The sequence below is a fragment of the Rhincodon typus genome, chromosome 3 (assembly GCF_021869965.1).
Source record: "Rhincodon typus isolate 14 chromosome 3, sRhiTyp1.1, whole genome shotgun sequence".
In the NCBI taxonomy this organism is placed as follows: Eukaryota; Metazoa; Chordata; class Chondrichthyes; order Orectolobiformes; family Rhincodontidae; genus Rhincodon; species Rhincodon typus.
In genome coordinates, this window is record NC_063334.1 from 128,730,070 (window position 1) to 128,754,752 (window position 24,683).

General features: G+C 43.0%; 1 protein-coding gene across 1 annotated transcript in view; it reads left to right on the forward strand.

Annotated features, from left to right (window-relative positions):
- Positions 1-24,683, forward strand: part of LOC109917533 (WD repeat-containing protein 70) — a 152,292-nt gene that overhangs the window by 93,204 nt on the left and 34,405 nt on the right. The window contains exons 9-10 of the mRNA XM_048594335.1: positions 729-805; positions 24,261-24,535. Of these exons, the coding sequence (XP_048450292.1) occupies positions 729-805; positions 24,261-24,535 (352 nt within the window). The remainder of the gene's footprint in view (positions 1-728; positions 806-24,260; positions 24,536-24,683) is intronic.

Consider the following 24,683-nt stretch of genomic DNA (forward strand, 5'->3'; position numbering starts at 1 on the left):
TTTTTTCTTCACAGATGCATCCATACTTGCTGAGCTTTTCCAGCAACTTATGTTTTTTTTTGTAAACCTTGTATTAAATCTTTAAATACTAACTTCTGCTTGTCATACTTTTGAATGTATTTTCCCAATACACCACAACCAATTTAGCCGTTACTCTTTCACTACATTGTTTTCAAACTGAATGGAAAATTCAGTGATGTTTTTGCCACTTTGAGGGGAGAGGTTGGTGTAGTTATAATGTCACTGAAGGAGTATTCCACATTTCCAGGTTAATGATGTGGGAACATGGGTTTAAATCCCATCATGGCAGATGGGTAAATTCGAGTGGAATAAAATTCTGGAATTAAAAGCTATCCTAAAAGCTCCCAAGTAACCACTGTTAATTGATATAAATACTCATTGGCTCATGAATGTCCTTTTGGGAAGGAAATTGCCATCTTTAATTGATCTGGTCCTCTTGAGACTCTTGATGTTGTTGACTCTTAACTGCCCTCTGAGTAGTTAGGGACGGGCAATGTATATTGATTGATTGATTGATTGATTAATTTATTTATTGTCATGTACTGAAATACAGTGAAACGCTTTGTTTATGTGCAGTACAGGCAAATCATAGTAAGCATAGGATGTACAGGTCAGAAGACTTAGACAGAGTACTGGATGTCTGATGTAAAAAAACTTTACTCCAAAGATTATATGACAAGATGATTAATTAGTGATTTCTCGCACAGGGACACACAGCCATGCTGAATAGCGGAGTTTGGCATCCAAAAATCAAGGAGGAATTTGTTACTTGTTCAAATGACGGGTAAGAATCTGGAAATATCTTAAGACCTACAGTGGTTCAGTTAGCAGCTGCAAAGAGAAAAAGGAAATAAGCTAGAAACTAAAGTTGCTTTTTCTCTTTGCAAGTGCTGCTATTTACTGCTATGTGTGGTGTTGGAAAGAAGGTGTGACAAAACCTGGAACAAATGTGTGTTATTTATTCATTCATAGAATGTGGACATTGTCGGCAAGAGCAGCAACTGGTGTTAAAATCTGACAGGACTGTGGATGCTGTGAATCAGAAACAAAACCAGAAATTGCTGGAAAAGCTCAGCAGGTCTGGCAGCATCTGTGGTGAGAAATCAGAGTTAACGTTTCGGGTCCAGTGACCCTTCCTCAGAATAGTTGTTGAGGAGCCACAGCTTTGAGCTGCTGCAGTCCATGTCATGATTGTGTTGCCTCAGTGCTATTTTGACAAAGTTCTACAATCTTAATCTAAAATTAAGGAACAGCAATATTGTCCTAAATCAGGATGGTGTGTAACTTGAAGGGAAAAATTGCAGGTACAAGCGTTCCTGTGCTTCAGTTTGCCTGAGACTTAGAAGGTTAAAGAGTGACTTAATTGATATTTTCAAGATGCTAAGGGACAGGCAGACAGGGGAGACAGAAATGATCTCTATTGGTTAGAGAGTCTTGGATGAGAGGGCACAGTCGAAACATGAATTTACCAGGAGAGGCGATGACCTAATGCTATTATTGGTGGGCTCTTAAACCGAAGACCCTGGTCGTGTTCTAGGGACATGGGTTGAATCTTGCACGGCAGACAGTGGAATTTGAATTCTATAAAAATCTGGAAGTAAGAGTCTAATGATGACCATGAATCCATTGTTCTGAGGAAGGTCACCGGACCCGAAATGTTAACTCTGATTTTTTTCTTGCAGTAAGAGCAATAATTGTAAGATTAGTTAATTTTACAGAATCAGAGTCACAACTGTTATGGTGCAGAAGGAGGCCAGTCAGCCTATTGTGCCTGCATCAGTTGTATTAGCTAGTTCCAAACTCAATACCATTTTGATCCAAATAATCATTTGATGTCCTTCGAAATGCTTCAATTGAACCTGCAGCACCACTTTCTGGACGGTACATTCCATATCCTAACTACTTGCTCAGTAAAAAGGTTACTTCTCACATCATCCTTACTTCTTTCTTACATCACTTAGCATCTGCACTGTTTCATTCTTATTTTCTTTTGTAAGTGACAACAGCTTCATCCTGTCTACTTTGTCCAGCCCACTCATGATTTTGAAAACCTCTGTCAAATCTCCTCTCTGTCGCCTTTTCTCCAAGGAGAACAGTCCCAACTTCTGCAATGTATCCTCATCTCTGAAGTTTCTCATTCCTGGAACCATTTTTGGAAATCATTACTGCACTGTTTCTATTTTATAGAAACAGTGCAGTAATGATTTCTATTTTATAGAAACAGAGGAACATTGAAAATAGGAGCAGGGTAGACCATTTAGTCTTTCAAGCCTGTTCTGCCATTCTTGATGATCATCTAACACAATGGCTTGTTCCCAGTTTTCCCTTTTATCCTTTGATCCCTTTAGTGCCAAGTGCATACAATGTTTTCTGCGGGAGCGAATTCCTCAGGAACGCTACTCTCAACATGAAGAAATTTTTCATCAACTCGGAAACAGTTTATCCCTTATCCTTCGACTGTGACCTGTGGTTCTGGACTCACGCACTATCAGAAACATCTTGCATCTACCCTGTCTATTCCTGTTCGAATTTTATAGGTTTCCAAGAGATTCTCCCCTCCTCCTGCATTCTAACCAGACAAATCATTACCTTGCATAACTACATTAGGGTAATAGAACAGAATTCAGAATATAGTGTTACAGCGACAGAGAAGGTGCAGAGAAAGATCAGCACTAATTTATGAGAGGCCCATTCAGAAGTCTGACAATAGTGGGGCAGAAGCTGTTCTTGAATCTGTTAGTAGGTGTTTTCAAACTTTTGTATCTTCTACCCAATGGAGGAGTGTGGAAGAAAGTATAACCAAGGTGGGAGGGGTCTTAATCGTGTTGACTGCTTTCCTGAGGTAATGGGAAGTATAGACGGAATCAATGGAAGGAAAGCTGGTTTTTGTAATGGATTGGGCTGTGTTCATAACTCTCTGTTATATTTTGCTGTGAGGCTTGCTATGTTGCATCTCTAAAAATTGATAAGAATCATTGTGGACATACTGAATTTCCTTAGCTTTTTGAGGATGCACAGGCATTGATGTACCTTCAACATGGATGGACCAAGACAGATTGTTGGTAATATTTACTCGTGGTAACTTGAAGCTCTTGACCACCTTCACCTCTGTTTAATGTAGTGTTTGAAAGCAAAATGCATGGATCAGCTACGAGAGTTTTAGATTGAGAGAAGGCCTACTTGAATGAGATGAGACAAGAGACTGTCCACAGCAAACTGAGAAAATCTGCTGATGAGTGAAAAGGCTGAAGAACAGTGGAGGATATTTAAAGAAAAATTTAGCACAATATAAAACCAGTTTATACCCCTGAAGGGAATGGCTCCACTTCAAGCAAAAACAGTCATGAACAACAAGAGTTAAGGGGCAGCATAAAACTAAAAGGAAGAGCTTACAAAAATGCAAAAAAACGGCACAGATCCTGCTAAATGAGAAAGATACAAAGTCTGGCAAAGGGCCACAAAGCAGCTTATGGGAGCAAATAAAAAGGATTTTGGAAAGAAGCTCAAAATCAATAAGAGGAAATTCCATAGTTACGTAAAGGGAAAGTGGGTGGTCAGGAGCAGTGTTGGCCCACTAAAGACTGAAGGTGGGGATATTGTCAGTGACTATGGGGAAATGGCAGACATGTTGAGTAATTACTTTGCCTCAGTATTTACAGTGGAAAAGGAGGATAGCTTGCTGAAAGTCCTGAGGAAATTGATAGTGTATTCGAGCAAGAGACTGAATAAAATTAACATAAGTAAAACATTGGTAATGGGGAAATGAAGAGAATTTAAAGATTGACAAATTCCCGGGACCTGACAGTTTTTAGTGAGGGTGTTAAAGGAAGTAGGGTAGCACATTGTAGATGCCTGAACTATAATCTTTCAGAGTTGTCTAGATACAGGAGACATCCCTCTGAAGTGGAAAATTGCACATGTCACTCCACTTTTTAAGAAGGACAAAAGAGGAAAACTAGGGAATTACAGACCAGTTAGCCCAACATCTGTGGTGGGAAGTTGTTGGAGTCTGTCAAGGATGGGGTACATGAACATGTTGAAAACTGGCAGTTGATCCGGGAGAGCCAGCATGGATTCCTAACAGATAGGTCATGCCTGACAAACCTCTTTGAAATTTTTGGAGATATGACTAACATCATGGACAGGAAAATGCTATACATATTGCGTTCAGGGACTTGCAAAAAGAATTTGATAATGTTCCACATAAAAGACTGTAAACTATGGTAGAAGCCCTTGGAATTGAGGGCAATTTACTGACATGACTGGGAAATCAGTTGTGTAGCAGGTGACAGAAAGTAAGAATAATGGGTGGGCACTCAAACTCGCAGGATGTGACCAGTGGTGTCCACCAAGGATCTGTTTTAGGGTGTTAATTATATGCATTATTTATTAACAACTTTGATAATGGCATGGAAAGTTATATATCTAAATTTGCAGATGACACAAGTTAGGTGGCATTATAGACAGTGTAGGTGACGGCATAAAATTACAAAGGGATATTCATAGACTAAGTGAATGGGCAAATTGTGCAAATGGAGCTCAGTATAAACAAGTGAGAGGTTATCTACTTTGGACCAATAAAAGAATAGCTCAGGATGTTTATTAAATGGTATTAAATTCAATACACTGAATGTCCAAAGACATCGTTATGGGGTTCAGGTGGATAGATCTTTAAAATGCTACAAACGGATGCAGAAGATAATCAAGGCAGATCATGGAATGCTGGCCTTTATATCTCAAGGACTAGAATACAAGGATGCAGAAGATATGCTGCAGTTGTACAAAACCCTGGTTAGACCCCACTCAGAGTACTGAGAGCATATCTGGGCACCACACCTTAGGAAAGATATATTGGCCTTGGAGGGAGTAGAACTAGGTTTACAAGAATGATACCTGGAATTCAGGGGTAAAGTTATGAGCAGAGATTATACAAATTTGGCTTGTTTTCTCTAGAATTTAGAAGGTTAAAGGGTGATTTGATTGAAGTCTTCAAGATATTAACAGGAAAAGACAGGGTAGATAAAGAGAAACTGTTTCCATTGGTTGGGGATTCTAGAACTAGGGGGCATAGACTGAAAATTTAGGCCAGACCGTTAGGGAAAGATGTTAGGAAGCACTTGTACACACAAAGGATGGTAGAAGCTTGGAACTCTCTTCAATAAATGGCAGTAGATGCAGAATCAGTTGTTAGTTTTAAATATGAGATAGATAAATAGGGGCTGAATGGCCTTCTCTTGTTCTCATACCATTTACCTTCTTTACAACTTGCTGCACTTACATGCTTACCTCCAGTGACTGGTGTACAAGGACACCTAGGTCTCATTGCACATTGCCTACTCTTCATTTATAGCCACTCAAATAATAATCTGCCTTTCTGTTTTTGCTCCCAAAAAGGATAATCTCACATTCATCACATAATACTGCATTTACAATGCATTTGCCAGTTCACTCAACTTGTTACATTCACATTGTTCCAATAAAGTGGCCCCCATTTTAGAAAGGACATTATTTCATGAAAGGTAGTTCAGAGAACATAGGAATTAGGAGTGGGAGAAGGCAATTCAGCCCCTTGAGCCCATTCTGCCATTTAACATGATCATGGCCAAACTTATCCTCATCTCAACCCCACTTTTCTGCCTCCTCCCCAGAGCTCTTTATCCTGCTTTTCATCAGAAACATGTCTATTTCTTACTTGAATCTGTTGATTGACACTGCCTCTGGCAGTGAGTTCCACTTATTCACAACCCTTTAAGACAAGTCGTTTCTCCTCATCTATATCTATGCCCTGTTGTTTGAGACTGTCCCTCAAGGGCGAACATCTGTTCCACATCCGCTTTATCAATCCCCTTTAGTGTTTTAAATATCTCAATCAGATCCACCCACTCATTATTCTTAATTCCACTGAGTATGAGTTCAAGCTATTCAACCGCTTCTCACATGACAGCCCTTTCATCCCTGGAATCAAGCTGGTGAACCTCCTCTGAACTGCCTCCAGTGCCACCACATCCTTCCTCAAGTAAGTAGAACAGAATTGGACATAATATTCAAGATGTTGTCTCACCAACATCTTTCATAGAATCCTAGAATAGAATCACAGAATCCCTACAGTGCGGCAAGAGACCATTCAGCTCATGGAGTTCGTACCAACCCTCCGAAGAAATCCCACCCAGTTCTCTATAATCACTCAGCAGGACGCCGTCCCTATTTTTACCCATGTCATTTGTGCCGATGTACACAGTGAATTCTTGAGAACGTTCTGCAGCCACTTGGAGACATCCTGGACTCTGGCACCCAGGAGGCAACACACTATCCTGGATTCCCGTCAGCAGCCACAGAATCTCCTGAGTGTCCCCCTGACTATCAAGTCTCCTATCACTAAAGTCCTGTTTACCTCTACCCTTTCCTGCTGTGCCCCAGAGCCAGTCATAGTGCCACTGACCTGGCTACTGCTGCTTTCCCCTGAGCAGTCATTCTCCCCCTCCCCTCTCCCCCAACAGTATCCAAAACAGTATACTTATTTTCGAGGGGAATGGCCACAGGGGATTCCTGCACACTCTGCCCACTCCCTTTGCCTTTCCTGGTGGTCACCCAGCTACTCTGTGCCTGCACCTTACATGTGATCACCTCATTAAAACTCTTATCTATGATGCACTCAGCATCTCTGATGGTCCCGAATACATCCAGCTCCAGCTCCCTAACATTAAGCTTGTTAGTTACTTCCTTTAAAGAATACTCATTCTGCTAGGGACCTTATCTCATTCTAAACACTCCAATTGCAATGCAAAATTCCTGCCTTAGCCTTTGAGACGTTATATTAAATCTTGAGTTTACTTAGAGTCATAGAGATGTACAACATGGAAACACCCTTTGGTCATCTCGTCCGTGCTGACCAGATATCCTAAATTAAACTAGTCCACTTTGTCAGCATTTGGCCCATACCCATCTAGATGCCTTTTAAATGTTGTAACTCTACTGGCCTCCACTACTTTCTCTGACAGCTCATTCCATTCACGCACCACTCACTGCATGAAAAAGTTGGCATTTAGGTCCCTTTTATACCTTTCCCCTCTCATCTTAAACCTATGCTGACTAATTCTGGACTCCCCTACCCTGGAGAAAAGACCTTGGCTATTCACCCTATCCATGCCCCGCGTGATTTTGTGAATCTCTATAAGGTCACCTCTCAGCCTCCGATGCTCCAGGGAAAATATTTTCCTCGGCATATTCAGCCTCTCCCTGTAGCTCAAACCCTCCAACTCCGACAACATCATTGTAAATTTTTTCTGCACCCTTTCAAGTTTGACAACATCTTTCCTATAGCAGGGTGACCAGAATTGAACACAGTATTCCAAAAGTGGCCTAACCAATGTCCTGTACCACCGCAACAGGACATCTCAAGTAATCATAGAGTCCCTACAGTGTGGAAACAGGCCCTTTGGCCCAACAAGCCCACACTGACCGTCCGAAGAGCATCCCACCCAGACCCATCTCCTACCCCTTTCCCCTGTTACCCACCCAATTCACACACCGTTGAACACTGTGGGCAATTTAGCATGACCAATTCACCTACCCTGCACGTCTTTGGACTGTGGGAGGAAACCGGAGCACCCGGGGAAACGCACGCAGACACGGCGAGAATGTGCAAACTCCACACAGACAGTTTGATCCCAAGGCTGGAATCAAACCCGGGTCCCTGGCGCAGTGAGGCAGCAGTGCTAACCACTTTGCCACCATGCTGCCCCAATATAATTGTGACAACACTTTTTTACTTTTAAAATCCAGTCCTTTTGCAGTAAATGCCAGGATTCCATGTGCCTTTCTTCTTCTATGCTGCACCTCATACCCATTTTCTACGATTCATGCACCCCTCTGGTCTTGCATCCCCTTTAGAATTGTTGTCCTATTTTTATGTTGTCTTTCCCTATTCTTTGGACCAAAGTCACCTCAGACTTTTCTGCATTAAACCTCATCTAACCACCCACTCCACCAACTTGTCAATGTCCTTTTTTGGAGTTTCACACGATCCTCCTCGGTTTACAATTCTGCCAAATTTAGTGTCATCTGTAAACTTGGAAATTGTCCCTTGCACACCAAGACCATGGATAGAGAACGAGAAGACGAAGGGTCCCAAGACTGACCCCTGGGGAGGTCCACCACAACCAGGAAATCATACAGTCCAGAAGAGGTTCTTTGGCTTATCCAAACGAGCACTGAGATTAACTGCAATAAATCTACACTAGTCCCACTTGCCAGCACTTGGCACATTGCCTTGAATGTTATGATATTTCAAGTGCTCATTCAAGTACTTATTAAAGGTCATTAGTTTCCTGCCATAACTACCCTCCAGGCAGTGCATTTCAAATTCCCACTGCCCTCTGTGTGAAAAAAGTTTCCTCAAATCACCTCTATACTTCATGCTTTCACCTAAAATTATGGCCCTTTGTTATTGACCTTTCAAAGAAGGGGAACAGCTGCTTCCTCTTCACCCTGACCATGCCCATCATAATCTTATACACCTCTGTCGGGTGCCCCTCTCAACCTTCTCTGCTCCAAAGAAAATAGCCTTTCTTCAAGACCATAAGAAACAGCAACAGGAGTTAACCGCTCAGCTCTTCCAGTTTCCCGACCATCACTAGGAACTAATCCGATGTTCCTCATGCCCGTTTTCCTGCCCTTTCTCCATAACCTTTAATTCCCCTACTGACCAAGAATCTAAATATCTCAGCGTTAAATATACACAAGGAGTCTGCCCTCGCAACTCTGTGACAAAGAATTTCAAAGACACTGCAACCTCTGAGAGGAGAAACTCCCCCTCATATGATCTTAAATTTGTGCCCCTTTATTCTGAGACTACGCCCTCTGGTCCTAGACTGTAGTGTTTACCTTGTCAAGTCCCTTAAGAATCTTCTAAACTCCCATGAGTAGAGTCCCAACCCATTTAACCTTTGCCCATGATACAATACCTCCACACCAGGGATTATCTGATTGAACCCTCTTTGAACTGCCTCCAATGAAATGACATCTTTCCTTAAGGGGACCTAAACTGCTCTTGTTACTCCAGATGTGGTCTCACCATCACCTTGTACAGTTGCAGTAAAATTGCCCTATTCATAGACTCCAAACCTCTTGAAATAAGAGCCATCACCCATTATCCTTTCTGATTGCCTCTGTGTTATGTTGGTGCCTCCTTTGGAACCAGGAGTTATATACCAGGTAGACAAATGATAAATCTGAACAGATACACTTCATTTACAATGCTCACAACCCCATAGCTGGTTCTAGATTGCCCCCAGAATCCGCCCCTGGGCCAGCTGACCAGTTCCCTACAAGGGGCAGCACCCCCAACTAGACGCATAACTCTCCTCCCCCTTTATTTTAAAAGTTCCATTAATGAACATTTATACAGCAATTATAATTATTATACAAGCTTTATAACTAATATATATACATAATCAGAAATATTTACAGAACAAAATGGAAAAAGAAAAAGTTTACATTGATGTGACCAGTCTTTTGGGACATTGTGATTCCTTGAAGACAGTCTCCTTGTCTCAGGAACCTTTTCTAGTGTAGTCTCCCCGACCTCAGGAAGATCTTTTTGTTCTGTAGATATGTCCCTGTCTGGCTGCTGTTGCCCTGTGGTGCTGATGTTGTCTCCTTGTTTTTAGCCACCAGTCCCATCTGGACCAACTTGGTGCTCTGAGGGACATCTTCCCTATTGGCGAGGTGCAGCGACCAGCTGGTCTGCGTGTCTCCTCCAGACTAATTCACCCCTAGTCTGCACTGTATATGACAATGGTCCTGTTTGAGCCACCATCCCTGCTGGGATCCATTTTTCTCCAGATGTATACTTCCAGGCGAACACAGTCTCTCCTCTTTGGAATACCCTTGACCTTGTGGTTCCTGCCGTTCTGGCCATCTGTCCTTTTTGATTTTGCTCTCCCACCTCTCTGGTCTCTTCCAGCTACAATAAGTCAAACATGGTTTTTAGCTGGCGGTTGAAAATGAAGGATGCCGACAAGCAATGTGTTGTCGCATATGGCGCGTTCCTGTACATGTCAGGAACTTGTTGAGTCACTGTTCTAGGGAACCTCCCCTTGTGAAACCTTTAAGACCTGCTTCAAGGTTTGAACAGATCTCTTCACCTGGCCATTTGTTGCAGGATGATATAGAGCTGATCCCACATGTCTGCCTCTGTGATTTTGCAGGCACTCCTTGCACTCTTTTGTCACAACTGTGGACCATTGTCATTCATTTTCCGAACCTAGCAAATATTTCATCCAGTCAGTATATCATTGCTTCTGCTGATATTGACTTCATGACCGCCATATCGGGCCACTTGGAGTGGACGTCCATGACCACTATTTGTGAACTGTTCCTCCTTGGTATCGCCCACAGCCTGAGTCCCCTTATGACTGCTGTCTTGGCCTTGGCCCTGTCCCCTGTGAGGCCCCTCTTTTTTGGCATCAACCGTGGCCTGAGGCCCCTGTGACCAGTTCCCTTGATGTCTGGGCAATGTCTCCTCTGGACAAAAACAAGTGGCATTTACACACATTTTGTGGGCTGAATCCCCATCTTGTCGCCAGCTGTTATATGGTGCTTCCTTTGGAACCTGGAATTATATATTAATTGGACAGATGGTAAATCTGAATAGGAAAACTTTATTGACAATACTCACACCTCCACATCTGGTGCTAGAACGTCCCTAAGCTCCCTCCTTCCGGGTCACCTGACCATCTGTCTTAAAGAGGCAGCACTCCCAACTACATACATAAGTGTGTGCTAGCCTCATCAATGTGCCTAAAACTGCTACTTCCCTGTATCTACCACTGTAAAGACTAATGCAAAATACCTGTTTAACTTCTCTGCAGATCACATCCCTCCTATTGTGCTAAACTTCCCTCCAGTCCAAAAAATATTCATTGACCGTCACTCTGTGTTTCTTATCACTCAGCCAATTTTGTATCCATGTTGCTGTTGTCCCTTTCTAAATCATGGCTTACTCACAAGTGTGTGGTGTGACACTGTGTCAATTGTCTCCTGGAAATCCATGTATACCGCATCTTTGAAGATAGAATCCATACAGTGTGGAAACAGGCCTTTTAGCCCATCAAGTCCACACGTACCCTCCGAACAGCATTCCAACCACACCCAAGCCCCTATGCCATCCCTGCAACCCTGTATTTCCCATGGCCAATTCACCTAACCTTTTTTTTTCTTTATTCGTTCACGGGATAAGTGCTGGCTAGGCAGCATTTATTGACCAGATGACAGTTAAGAGTCAACCGCATTGCTGTGGGTCGGGAGTCACATGTATGCCAGACCCGGTAAAGATGGCAGTTTCCTTCCCTAAAGGTCATTATAGTGAACCATATGGGCTTTTCTGACAATCGACAATGGATTCATGGTCATCATTAGATTCTTAATTCCAGATATTTATTGAATTCAAATTCCATCATCTGCCATGGCAGGATTCGAACCTTGTTCCTCAGAACATTATCTGGATCTCTAGATTAACAGTCCAGTGATAATACCACTAGGCCATCGCCTCCCCTTTTGTCAACCTGCACATCTTTGGACTGTGGGAGGAAACCAGAGCTTCCAGTGTAAACTTACACAGGCATGGAGAGAATGTGCAAACTCCACACAGATAGTCGCCCGAGGGTAGAATCAAAACTGGATCCCAGGCATGAACGACCAAGCCACTGTGCCGCTCTATACGCATCAATATTATCTTAATTGAGCTTTTCGTTTACGTCTTCAAAAATCTCCAGCAAGTTAGTTCAACAATTTCCCCTTTAAGCTAAATAAAAACTGAAAGAACTGCGAATGCTGTAAATCAGGAACAAAAACAAAGTTGCTGGAAAAACTTAGCAGGTCTGGCAGCATCTGTGAAGGATAAAACAGAGTTAACGTTTTGGGTCCAGTTCTGAGGAAGGGTCGCCGGACCCAAAACGTGAACTCTGTTTTTTCCTTCACGGGTGCTGCCAGACCTGCTGAGGTTTTCCAGCAACTTTGTTTTTGTTCCCCTTTATGCAGTTTCTTCCTAATCTATCCCCCTTTTTTCTGTGACTACCAATTCTCACTTGTATAATTGTTTCTAGAGACTTCTATACCACAAAGTTAAACAGACTGGTCTGCATTATCTTGACAGCCTTTCTTGAACAAGGGTATTATGTTGGTAATTCTCCAGTCTTCTGGCACCTCCTCCAAGTTCAGGGAGGGCTGAAAGATTGTGATCAGTCTCCTCCCAATTTCTACCCTTCCTTCTTTCAAAATCCTTGACTGCATCTCATCAAATTCTAGTGGCTTGTCAACTTGAATTATGGACAATTTATCCAAGTCTACTTCCTTATTGATTTTAGAGTCATATAGTCGTAGAGATGTACAGTACAGAAACAGACCTTTCGGTTCAACTAATTCATGCTGACCAGATATCCTAAATTAATTTAGTCCCATTTGCCGGCACTTGGCCAATATTCCTCAAAACCTTTCCTGTTCAAATACCTATCCAGATGCCTTTTAAATGCTGCAATTGTACCAGCCTCCGCCATCTCTTCTGGCAGTTCATTCCATACACACATCTCTGTGTGAAACCGTTGTCTCTTAGTGTTACAAAGTTGTGTAGAATGCTCATAAATTGGAAGGGAGGAAGTTAGGATTTGTTTGTAAAAATGATAGTGGGGAAAAGCAGTTTGTGGTCCCTTTAAAAGATTATGCTTTACCTGTGCTTGGAAGTTTGAAAGTACTGTACAGAGAGCCTCAAATTGAAACAAGTGTATCAATAGGCCTTACAGTTGGCAGGCAAAACAGCAGTCGTATTTTGATGTTTTGGCAACAAGCTGGACGCAGCCAATTAATTTAAAACAAACACTCAGCGATTGAAAGCCAATTAAATTTAAAACTGATGGTTTTGACAACCTGAAACCAATCATATGATAAGAAATTGATGTCTTATTGGGGGTATATAAGAAGGGGGTTTTTGAAAATCAGGGTGAGAGCCAACTGCCATCTGAAGTGAAAACAAATCTGCCATCTGAGAAGTATCACTGGACTGTTAATCTAGAGACCCAGATAATATTCTGGGGACCTGGGTTCTAATCCCGCCACCATGGCAGATGGTGGAATTTGAATTAAATATCTGGAATTAAGAGTCTAATGATGACCATGCATCATTGTCGATTGTTGGGAAAAACACATCTGGTTCACTAATGTCCTTTAGGGAAGGAACTGCCATCCTTACCTGATCTGGCCTACATGTGACTCCAAACCTACAGCAATGTAGTTGACTCTTAACTGCCATCTGGGCAATTAGGGATGGGCAATTAATGCTGCCTAGCCAGCGACGCCCTCATCCTGTGAATGAATAAAAAAAACGGAGCTCTCTCTCAAAATCATTAAAGTTTCCAAAAAGAAAAACACCATCAAAGGTACCACAGCACTTGTAGCTAAGTGAAAACGTTCCTGACAGCAAGATCAGCAGAAGAATAGCTGGAGAGATAGTTTTATTTTCTATTCATTTGTGGGATGTAGGCGTCGCTGGCTGGCCAGTATTTCTTGCCCATCGCTAGTTGCTCTTGAGAAGGCGGTGCTGAGCTGTCGTCTTGAACTGCTGCAGTCCACCAGCTGTCATTTGACCCACAATGCCATTAGGGAGGGAATTCCAGGATTTTGACCCAGCAATAGTGAAGGAACGGCGATATATTTCCAAGTCAGGATGGTGTGTGGCTTGGAGGGGAACTTGGAGGTGATGGTATTCCCATATGCCTGTTGCCCTTGTCCTTCCAGATGGAAGTGGTTGTGGGTTTGGAAGGTGCTGTCTGAGGATCTTTGGCGAATTTCTGCAATGCATCTTGTAGATAGTATACAGTGGAGAAGACAAAGCATTCTGGAAGACATTCTTGTTACTTGAATCATAGAATCCCTACGTGTGGGAACAGGCCATTCATCCCAACAAGTCCACACTGCCTGTATTTTTTGGAGCAGCATATGATTAGAATCTTGTTTTATTTGGAAATAGTTAGTAGTTAGAGGGGAATTGTTTGGTTTGTTAGTAGTTCTGTTAATTTGTTCACTGTTACTTTCAAATAAATAAATTGTTACTTGTTGCTTATAAAGTGAGTGTCAGGGATTCCATTCACTTAACTACTCTTTTAACAGATTGCAAGAGGTAAGGCGAGCTTCTCTGGGTGTTTCTGGTTTAATTATTAGAATGGAACCTCTACTCTTGCCATAACAGATTGGGTCTGGTGTTTCAGGTTAATTATCAAAGGGATTCAACCTTCCCCTTTTCTGTAACACTTAGGTCCCTTTTAGTGACAGAGTTTCTTTGTCTGTCACGATGGCTTGGACAACCTTCCCCTCTTTTATAAGGACAGATGCAAAGCATTCATTTTATTCCTCAGCAGTTCTCCCTGTGTTCAGGTTTAAATCGTTTTTTGATCTCTGATTAGACGTACCCCTTTAAGCACTCTGTTACTGTTTATATGACGGTAGAAGCCTTTGGAATTCACTTATGTTTGCTGCTAGTCTTTTGTTATAGTTTCTGTTTATTTCTTTTCTTTGCTTTTTCACCTCCTCCCTAAACCTTAAGTATTCCTGTTGATTCTAAAATGTTTGTCTGCTTTACCTGTCATAAGCACATTTTTCTTTTGAAAGTTGATTTCTACCTCCTTTATCATTCATGAAACTTTAGGTTTGTTTGTTCAACTTTTCCCATTAGAGGAAGTATACTTGGACTGTACCTGAACAATCTCCTTTTCAAAGGTAACGCATTGCTCCAGTGACAGTTTTCCCCACCAACCTCTTGTTCCAGCCATTCCTACCTAGTTCTGCTCTTGCCCCATTAAAGTCAGATGTCTGCCGATTACTTGTCATACTCTGGTTTGTTGCACGTCATTCTCTACCATTTGCATTGTGAATCTAAGGATACAATGATCAATCTCTGAAATAGTCCCCAGTGGACACTTGATCCACTTGGCCCACATCATTTCCAAGGACCAGGTCCAATAGTGCGCCCTTTTATTTCTGGCCTAGATGCATAGTGCTGCAGGAAACTGTCTTGACCACAGTCTTTGAACACTTACCCCTTTCTGCCCTTTATTCTGCCAGCTTCTCAGTCTATATTTGGTCACTGAAGTCCCTATTATAAATAATCTATCATATTAAACATCCTTAATTGTTGAGAGAAGTAAGGGAGCAAATTGTAGACCTGTTGATGGAAATTTTCCAGGGCTGTCAGAACATGGGATTCATCCCAGGGGTCTGGAGGATTGTAACTATGACACCGTTGTTTAAAGAAAGAGGCAAACCAGGAAACTACAGACCAGTCTGCCTGATATCAATAGTGGGAAAACTGATGGAGGCCATAATGTGGAAAAAGATAAATGTACACTGAGAGGAAAAATAATACTGGGCAGTCAACATGGCTTTGTCAAGGGCAGGTCATGTCTGACAAATTTAATTGAGTTCTTTGATGAGGTAACGCAGGCAATGGATGATGGTAGTGCAGTGGGTGTTGTAATTTTGGACTTTCAGAAAGCATTTGATACGGTGCCACATGCAGATTGGTCAGCAAATTAGAAATATTTGGGATTGATGGGTCCTTGGCAGCACGAGCTAGAAGTTGGCTAAAAGCTAGGAAACAGAAAGTGGGCGTTTCTCAGACTGGAGAGAGTTGAAAATGGTGTTCCCCAGGGATTGGTGCTGGAAGCCTTGCTTTTTCTGATTTATATAAATAATTTAAAAATGGGTGTTGAGGGCAATATCTCTGAATTTGCAGATATTACTTATCTAGAGAGAATAGTAAATTGTGACAATGCTGAGCAACTTCAGAAAGACAACACTATTTGGCAGACACCTGGAGTTTCAATGCAGACCAATGTCAGATCATACATTTTGGTGGAAGAAGTACAAAGACAATACAGGCTGAATGGTACAACTTTGACGAGCATATAGGAGCAGTGCAACCTCGGGTTCAAGTGTATGATTCCCTGAAGGTGGCCAGGAAAGTTGAAACAGTTGTTAAGAAGGCTTATAGGATCCTTGGGTTTATATTGACTAGGCTAGGATTGTTTTTGCCAGAGTTCAGACAAATGAAGGGGGGATCTCATAGAAACTCATAAAATTCTACCAGGACTAGACAGGGTAGATGTGGGGAGGATGTTCCCGATGGTGGGTGTGTCCAGAACCAGGGGTCACAGTTTGGGGATTCGGGGTAGACGATTTAAGACGGAGAATAGGAGACATTACCACAGGAAGCAGTTGATGCCAGAACATTGAATGTATTCAAGAGGCAGCTAGATATAGCACTTGGGGCGAATAAGATCAAAGGTTATGGGGAGAAAGCAGGATTAAGCTATCGAATTGGACGATCAGCCATGATCATGATGAATAGTGGAATGACTCGAGGGGCTGAATGGCCTCCTCCTGCTCCTATCTTCTATATTTCTATATAAATAGAGGCACAGTGTATAAAAGCAAAAAACTAAATAGAAATGGCTGGACAGGTGATGTGTTGTAACTGTATGATGTGGGAGCTGGCCGAGCCCATTGCGAACTGCAGTGACCACACTGCAGCAACTGTTGGTTGCACAAGGAACTTTGGCTCAGAGATGATGACCTGGAATCTGAGCTTCAAACACTGTGGCATATCCGGGAGGGGGAGAAGTACTTGGGCACTGTGTTTCAGGAGGCAGTCACACTTGGTAGTTTAAGTACTTCAAATTTGGGAAGTGGTCAGGGACAGCAGGGAATTACAACAAGTGAGGCAGGTAGCGGGATTCAGCAGTCAAGAACAGAGGAGCCTCACCTCTTGACCTTGTCCAAAAGGTAAGAGGAAAAGGGCTGCAGGGAGGATGAGCCAACTGGCCACTGCACTGTGGTACGGGAGGCCATTCAAGAGGGGGGAGCAAAAAGACAAGCGGTAATTGTAGGGGCCTCTATAATCAGGGGAATAGATAATATCCTTTGTAAGCAGGATCGAAAGTCCCGCATGGTGTGTTGCCTGCCCGGTGCCAGGGTAAGGGGTATCTCTGACCAGCTTGAAAGGTTATTGGAGAGGGAGAGGGAGGATCCAGTTGTTGTGCTCCACATCGGAACAAGCAACATAGGCAAGACTAGGAAAGAGGACCTGTTCAGGGATTATTAGAGCTAGAAATGAAATTAAAGAGCAGGTCCTCAAGGGTTATAATCTCCGGATTATTGCCTGAGTCATGTGCAAATCGGCATAGGGACACAAGAATAAGGAAAGTGAACATGTGGCTAAAGGGGTGGTGCGGGAAAGAGGAGTTCCTTTTCAAGGGGCACTGGCATCAGTATTGGAACAGGAGGGATCTGTACCATTGGGACAGTCTCCACCTGAACTGAGCTGGGACCAATGTTCTAGCGAAAAGGGTAAATAGGCTGGTCAACAGAACTTTAAACTAGAAAGTGGGAGGGGAAGGGAAGGGTAAAACTTCCCCACAGTGGGGAACAAAGCAGCAGGTTAACATCTCTAGGGGTGGATTCAACTACGTGGAAAAATATGAAAAAAATCAGAGGAAAGGAAAAATCAGGAGAGGCTATTAAAGTCTCCAGCACAGACACAAATAGGACAGAGTATTTGGAAAGGGTTAAGAATCAAACTTCATAAATGAATTACAATGAGAAGAGGGATAGTTAATATAGGACTGAAGTTGTTAAATCTGAAAGCACGTATTATACAAAATGAGGTAAATGAGCTTGTGGCGCAGATGGAAATTGGCAGATATGACATGGTGGGCATCACGGAGACATGGCTGCAAGGGTATCAGGATTGGGAGCTGAATATCCAAGGATTTCAATCCTATTGAAAAGATACGCAGATGGGCAGAGGGGGTGGGGTTGCCTTATTAGTAAGAAATGAAATTAAATCAATAGTAAGAAACAAAGTAGGGTCAGATGGTGTAGAATCTGTGTGAGTAGAATTGAGGAACCACAAAGGTGAAAAACCCATAGTTGGTGTTATGTACAGTCCTCCAAACAGTAGTCAGGAGCTGGGGTGCAAGATAGAGATAGAGAAGGTGTGTAAGAATATGGGTAGCACAGTGGCTCAGTGGTTAGCACTGCTGCCTCACAGCGCCAGGGACCCGGGTTCAGTTCCACCCTTGGGCGACTGTCAGTGTGGAGTTTGCACATTCTCCCCATGTCTGTGTGGGTTTCTTCCGGGTGCTTTGATTTCCTCCCACAGTCCAAAGATGTGCAGGCGAGGTAGATTGGCCATGCTAAATTGCCCGTAGTCTCCAGGGATGTGTAGATTAGGTGGGTTAGACATAGGGAAATGCAGGAGTAGGGGAATGAGTCAAGGTGGGATGCTCTTCAGGGAGGCGGTGTGGACATGTTGGGCCGAATGGCCTGTTTCCACACTGTAGGGATTCTATGATTCTATGAAATGCAAAGTTACAGTGATCATGGGCAATTTCGATATGCAGGTGGACTGGGAAAATCAGGTTGGTAGTGGATTGCAAGACAAGCAATTTGTGGAGTGGCTATGAGATGGCTTTTTGGAGCAGCTTGTGGTGGAGCCTGCTAGGGAACTGGCAATTCTGGATTTAGTGTTGTGCAATGAGGCAGACTTGACAAGGGAGCTTAAGGTGAAGGAACCCTTCGGAGGCAGTGATCATAATATGATTGAATTTACTCTGCAGTTTGAGAGGGAGAAGATAGAATCAGAGGCAATGGTACTACAGCTGAATAAAGGCAACTACAGAGGCACGAGTGAGGGGTTGGGCAGAACTGATTGGGAGAGGAGCCGAGCAGGAAAGACAGTGGAACAGCAATGGCGGCAGTTTCTAGGAGTAATTCGAGAGACACAGCAAAAATTCATTCCTGAGAGAAAGAAGCGTGGAACAGGGAGAATGAGACAACCATGGCTGACTAAGGAAGTCAGGGATAGCGTAAAAGCAAAAGAGAAAACATATAATGTGGCAAAGGACAGTGGGAAGCCAGAGGATTGGGAAGCTTACAAAGACCAACAGAGGGTAACAAAAAAAGAAATAAGGAAGGAAAATATTAAATATGAGGGTAAGCTAGCCAGTAATATAAAGGAGAACTATAAGAGCTTCTTTAGATATATAAGGGGCAAAAGAGAGGTGAAAGTGGACATTGGACCACTGGAATGACACTGGAGAGATAGTAGTGTGGAACAAGGAAATGACTGAGGAACTGAATAATTACTTTACACAGTCTTTGCAGTGCAAGATACAAGTAACATCCCAAAAATTCAAGAGGGACACGGTCAGACTTGAGTACGGTGGCCATCACCAAGGAGAAGGTGCTAGAAAAACTGAATGGCCGAAAGGTGGATAAATCACCAGGACAAGATGGACTGTACCCCAGAGTTCATAGAATCATAGAATCCCTGCAGTGTGGAAACAGGCCATTCGGCTCAACAAGTCCACACTGCCCCTCCGAAGAGCATCCTACCCAGACCCATTCACCTACCCCTACATATCCCTTGTCTAGCCCACCTAATCTAAACATCCCTCAGCACTATGGGCAACTTAATAGAGCCAATACACCTACCCTGCACATCTTTGGACTGTGGGAGGAAATTGGAGCACCCGGAGGAAACCCACGCAGACACGGGGAGAATGTGCAAACTCCACACAGACAGGCGCCCGAGGCTGGAATCAAACCCAGGTCCCTGGTGCTGTGAGGCAGCAGTGCTAACCACTGAGCTACTGTGCAGCCCCTTTTTTTTCAGTTTCTAAAAAGAATTTCTTAAGGAGATAGCTGAAGAGATAGTGGAGGCGTTAGTGGTGATCTTTCAGGGAGGGTCCCAGAAGACCAGAAAATCAATAACGTGACACCCCTCTTTAAAAAGGGAGTAAGGCAAAAGACAGAAAATTACAGGCCGATTAACCTAACCTTGGTCATGGGTAAGATTTGAGAGTCTATTGTGAAGGATGAGATTTCTGAATACTTGGAAGTGCATGTAAAATAGGGCAAAGTCAGCATGGCTTCATCAAGGGGAGGTCATGTCTGACAAATCTGTTATAATTCTTTGAGGAGGTAATGAGCAGGTTAAACCAAGGAGAGCCAATGAATGTTATCTATCTGGACTTCCAGAAGGCCTTTGACAAGGTGCTGCACAGGAGGCTGCTGAGTAAGATAAGGGCCCATGGTGTTAGAGGCAAGGTGCTAGCATGGATAGAAGATTGGCTGTCTGGCAGAAAGCAGAGAGTGGGGATAAAAGGGGCTTTCTCAGGATGGCAGCTGGTGACAAGTGGTGTTCCGCAAGGGTCAGTGCTGGGACCGCAACTTTTCACTTTATACATTAATGATCTAGGTGAAGGAACTGAGGGCATTCTGGGTACATTTGCAGGTGATACAAAGATAGGTGGAGTGACAGGTAGTATTGATGATGCGGAGAGGCTGCAGAAGGATTTGGACAGGTTAGGAGAGTGAGCAAAGGAGTGGCAGGTGGAGTACAACGTGAGAAAGTGTGAGGTCATGCACTTTGGTAAGAAGGATAGAAGCGTGGACTGTTTTCTAAATGGGGAGAAAATTCAGAAGTCTTAAGTGCAAAGAGACTTGGGACTTCTAGTCCAGGATTCTCTCAAGGTAAACTTGCAAGTTGAATCAATAATTAGGAAGGCAAATGCAGTGTTGGCATTTATTTTGAGAGCACTTGAATATAAAAGCAGGGATGTACTTCTGAGGCTCTCTAAGGCTCTGGTCAAGCCATATTTGGAGTATTGTGTGCAGGTTTGGGCCCCATATCTCAGGAAGGATGTAGCGGCCCTGGAGCAGGTTCAGAAGAGGTTCACGAGAATGGTCCCAGGAACGAAAAGCTTAACATATGAGGACCCTGGTTCTATACTCAACAGAGTTTAGAAGGATGAGGGGGGACCTAATTGAAACTTACGGAATACCGAATGGCCTGAATAGAGTGGATGTTGGGAAGATGCTTCCATTGGTAGAAGAGACTAGGACCCAAGGGCACAGCCTTAGAGTAAAGGGAAGACATTTTAGATCGGAGATAAAGAGAAACATCTTCAGCCAGAGAGTGGTGAATCTATGGAATTCACTGTCACAGAACGCTGTGGAGGCCAGGTCATTAAGTATATTTAAGACAGAGATAGATAGGTTCTTGATTGTCAAGGGGATCAAGGGTTACAGGGAGATAGCGGGGGAATGGGGTTGAGAAACTTATCAGCCATGATTGAATGGCGGAGCAGACTCGATGGGCTGAATGGCCTAATTTCTGCTCCTATGTCTTATGGTCTTATGGTCTAAACTGATGCTACACCTCTACAAATTATTGTTCAGTCCACACTTTGGGTATTATATTAAGTTCTGGGAACCTTATTATAGGAAGCGTGTTAAAGCCTTGGACAGAGTGCGAGGGAGATTTACTAGAATGATATCAGGAATGAAGGATTTTAGATACAAGGAAAGAGTAGGAGAAATTGGGCTTATTCTCTTCGAAGCAGACAAAATTAAGAGGTAACCTTATTGAGGTGTTCCAAGTTTGATAGGATAAAGGATATTCTGTTTCCACTAGTTGGTAAATCAGTAATGAGTGTTTACAATTTCAAGATTGTCCGTAAAAGATCGAGAAGTGAGATGAGGAGCAGCTCTTGACTCAGAGTTGTCAGGTTTTGGAATGTGCTGCCTGGGAGAGCGGATTCCATAGGTTTCAAAAGAGAGCCGATTCAGTTCTGTTTCTTGTTAAAATAGTAATCCTAACTTTGATAATGGAAGATTGAGTGGTCGTGTCATTGAATGTGACGGGGTGATGGTTAGATTATGTTCTACACAAAAATAAGTGGAAAAGCGATTTGTGTGAGTGATATAAACAATTTGCAAAGAGATTTTGATAGGTTGATTAAGAGGCAAAAAGTTGGCAAATTGAGTTGGGAAAATGTGAAGTTTTACTTTTCGGAAGGGAGAACAAATTAAGGGTCAGAACGAAAAAGGGTCACTGGACTTGAAATGTTAACTCTGTTTTCTCTCCACAGATGCTGCCAGACTGGCTGAGTCTTTCCAGCAATTTCTGTTTTTGTTTCAAGCATCCACAGTTCTGAGGATTTTTTTAGAACAGAAGAACCATATGATTTAAAATTAAAAAAAAACTGCAGAAGCAGCAACACAAAGAGACTTGGCGGTACATGTGCACAAAACACAGAAAGCTAGCACACAGGTACATCAGGTCATCAGGAAGGCTAATGAAATGTTGGTCCTTATTTCAAAGGGTTTGCTGTATAAGAGTAGGGAAGTCTTGGAGCAACTGTGAAGGATGCTGGTGAGACTGCATCTGGAGTATTTAAGGAAGGATATCATTTCACTGGAGGAAATTCAGGGAAGCTTTACTAGGATGATCTCTGGTATGGAGGAATTGTCTTATGAGTGAAGGCTAAACAGGTTGAGTCTCTACACACTGGAGTTGAGGAGAATGAGAAGTGATCTCATTGAAACGTTTAAGATTCTTAAGGAGCTTGACAGGGTAAATACTGAAAGGATGTTTCCGGTCATGGGAGAGTCTCTAACCAGATGGCATGGCCTCAGAATAAAGAAGTACCAATGTAAGACTGAGATAAGGAGGAATTTCTTCTGAGTTGTGAGCCTTTAGAACTCCTTGCCACACACAGCTGAGTGGGCAGAGTTCTTGTGTGTTTTTAAGGCTGACATGGATTCTTGATCAGGAGGAGAATAGAGAGAGAGGGCAGGAAAGTGGATACGGGGAATGTTGTATCGGTTATGATCATACTGAATGGTCATACAGGCTCGGCCATCGATTGGCCTCTTGTTCCTATTTTTCATGATCTTAATTGAACAAGGGAATATGCTTGAAGGGCTAAATGGCTCGATCCTGTTCTTCTGTTCCCTTTATGAATTGCTGCAACCTCTTTTAATGCATTTCTATTAAGACAAATATAGACAGATATAAGTTTTGAGGAATATGCGGAGTGGATTTACATTCTGGAGGTGGGAATCATGAATGGGCCATTTCTTGCCCTTGTGATACTTCCTCTTTCCTGGCAATGCCTGCTTCCACTCTTTTCATGATAGAGTGGTGAGAGTGGGCTGGAATTGGGACAACTGCTTCCTGATGCAGGTTTGAGGTGGAAACACAGGCAGCTGGATGCCAAGGCCCTGTTTGATGGGAGATCAACCCAATTCAGCAGATGAATGTGAGGCCCCAAAGCATGAGCACTTACTCCTCCATCCCTGCCTCTTCTGGGTTAGCTATTCAATTATTCAGATCTACTGTCACACTGACACTGGCTTTCTCTGCCACATTTTCTCTTGTTTACTGAGATCTTTCAATGAAATCTTGGTGCATAATTGCACCTGGTCGCTTCTTAATCTCTAACCCAAATATAGCGCAACTCTTTTGTTCTCTTGCGCCTACTCTTCTGTTTGATAAGGATAGATGATCTGATAGTGGCTTCTATTTTTCTGTCAACCCCCTCTATTCTTTGATCCTTTGATTTTGATGGGTGTTGGAGTTGATCAGCACTGTTCTTGGGAGAGTGATCAAATTTGCCAGGTCTCAATTCTTTGAAGTGGGTTCTGAACCCGTGTCTCCTGTCTCTGAGGTGAGATTGCTACCCGACAAGCTTTTGCTAAAAGACTACATTTTATCTTGGGTTACCATTTCATTGAATGTCTCAATCTTTTTTAACACATTGATAGGATTTTTCGTGTCACTGGCTGGGCCAGCATTTATTCCCTGAATTACTCAGGGCAGTTAAGAGTCAACCATATTGCTGTGGGTTTGGAGTTACATGTAGGCCAGACCAGTCGAGAGGGCAGATTTCCTTCTCTAAAGGACGTTAGTGAACTAGATGGGTTTTCCTGATAATTGGAAATGGTTTCATGCTCATCAGTAGATTCTTAATTCCAGATTATTATTGAATTCACATTCCACCATCTACCATAGCAGGATTCAAACGTGATGATAACACTTGGCTATCACCTACCCAATGTCTGTCAGTATAGTCCAGCTCCCTATTACTACATTTGAGCCTCACATGGCATTCCTACTCTGGGCTTCTGGTCAGTATGATGCAGGGACATGAGTGCTAATATCACTGCCCCAGTGGGATAGTGAGGTGTTCAGTGCTAATGTCACTGCTCCAGTAGAGTCGTGTAGGGGAATTACTGCTAATATCATTGCCCCTGTGGAGTAGTGTCATGGTATTCATGCTAATATCACTGCTGCAGTAGAGTGGGGAAGGAGATGTGACTAACTGTTCCTTCTTTGTTATCAGAACAGTGCGCACTTGGGATATGAACACTGAGAAGAAACACAAGAGTGTTTTCAAGCCACGTTCTATGCAAGGGAAGCGAGTCATTCCCACCACATGTGTGTACAGCAGGGATGGCAAGTTAATCGCAGCTGCGTGTCAGGATGGTTCTATTCAGATATGGGACCGGAACCTCAATGTGAGTGTCACTTTGTCCAACAGCAGCCGACATGTAATCTTCACTGCACATGACCCGGGCAGAGGAGGACCTTTTCCCCCCCACCAAGTCCTGATGAAGGGTATAAACCTGAAACTTCAACTTTCCTGTTACTCTGATGCTGCCTGAGCTGCTCTGTTCCTCCAGCTCCACTGTACTGACAAGTGTACCAAATGCCTCCTTAATACTGAGATACAGTCTATTAGACTAGACGGGATTGAGGTTCATAA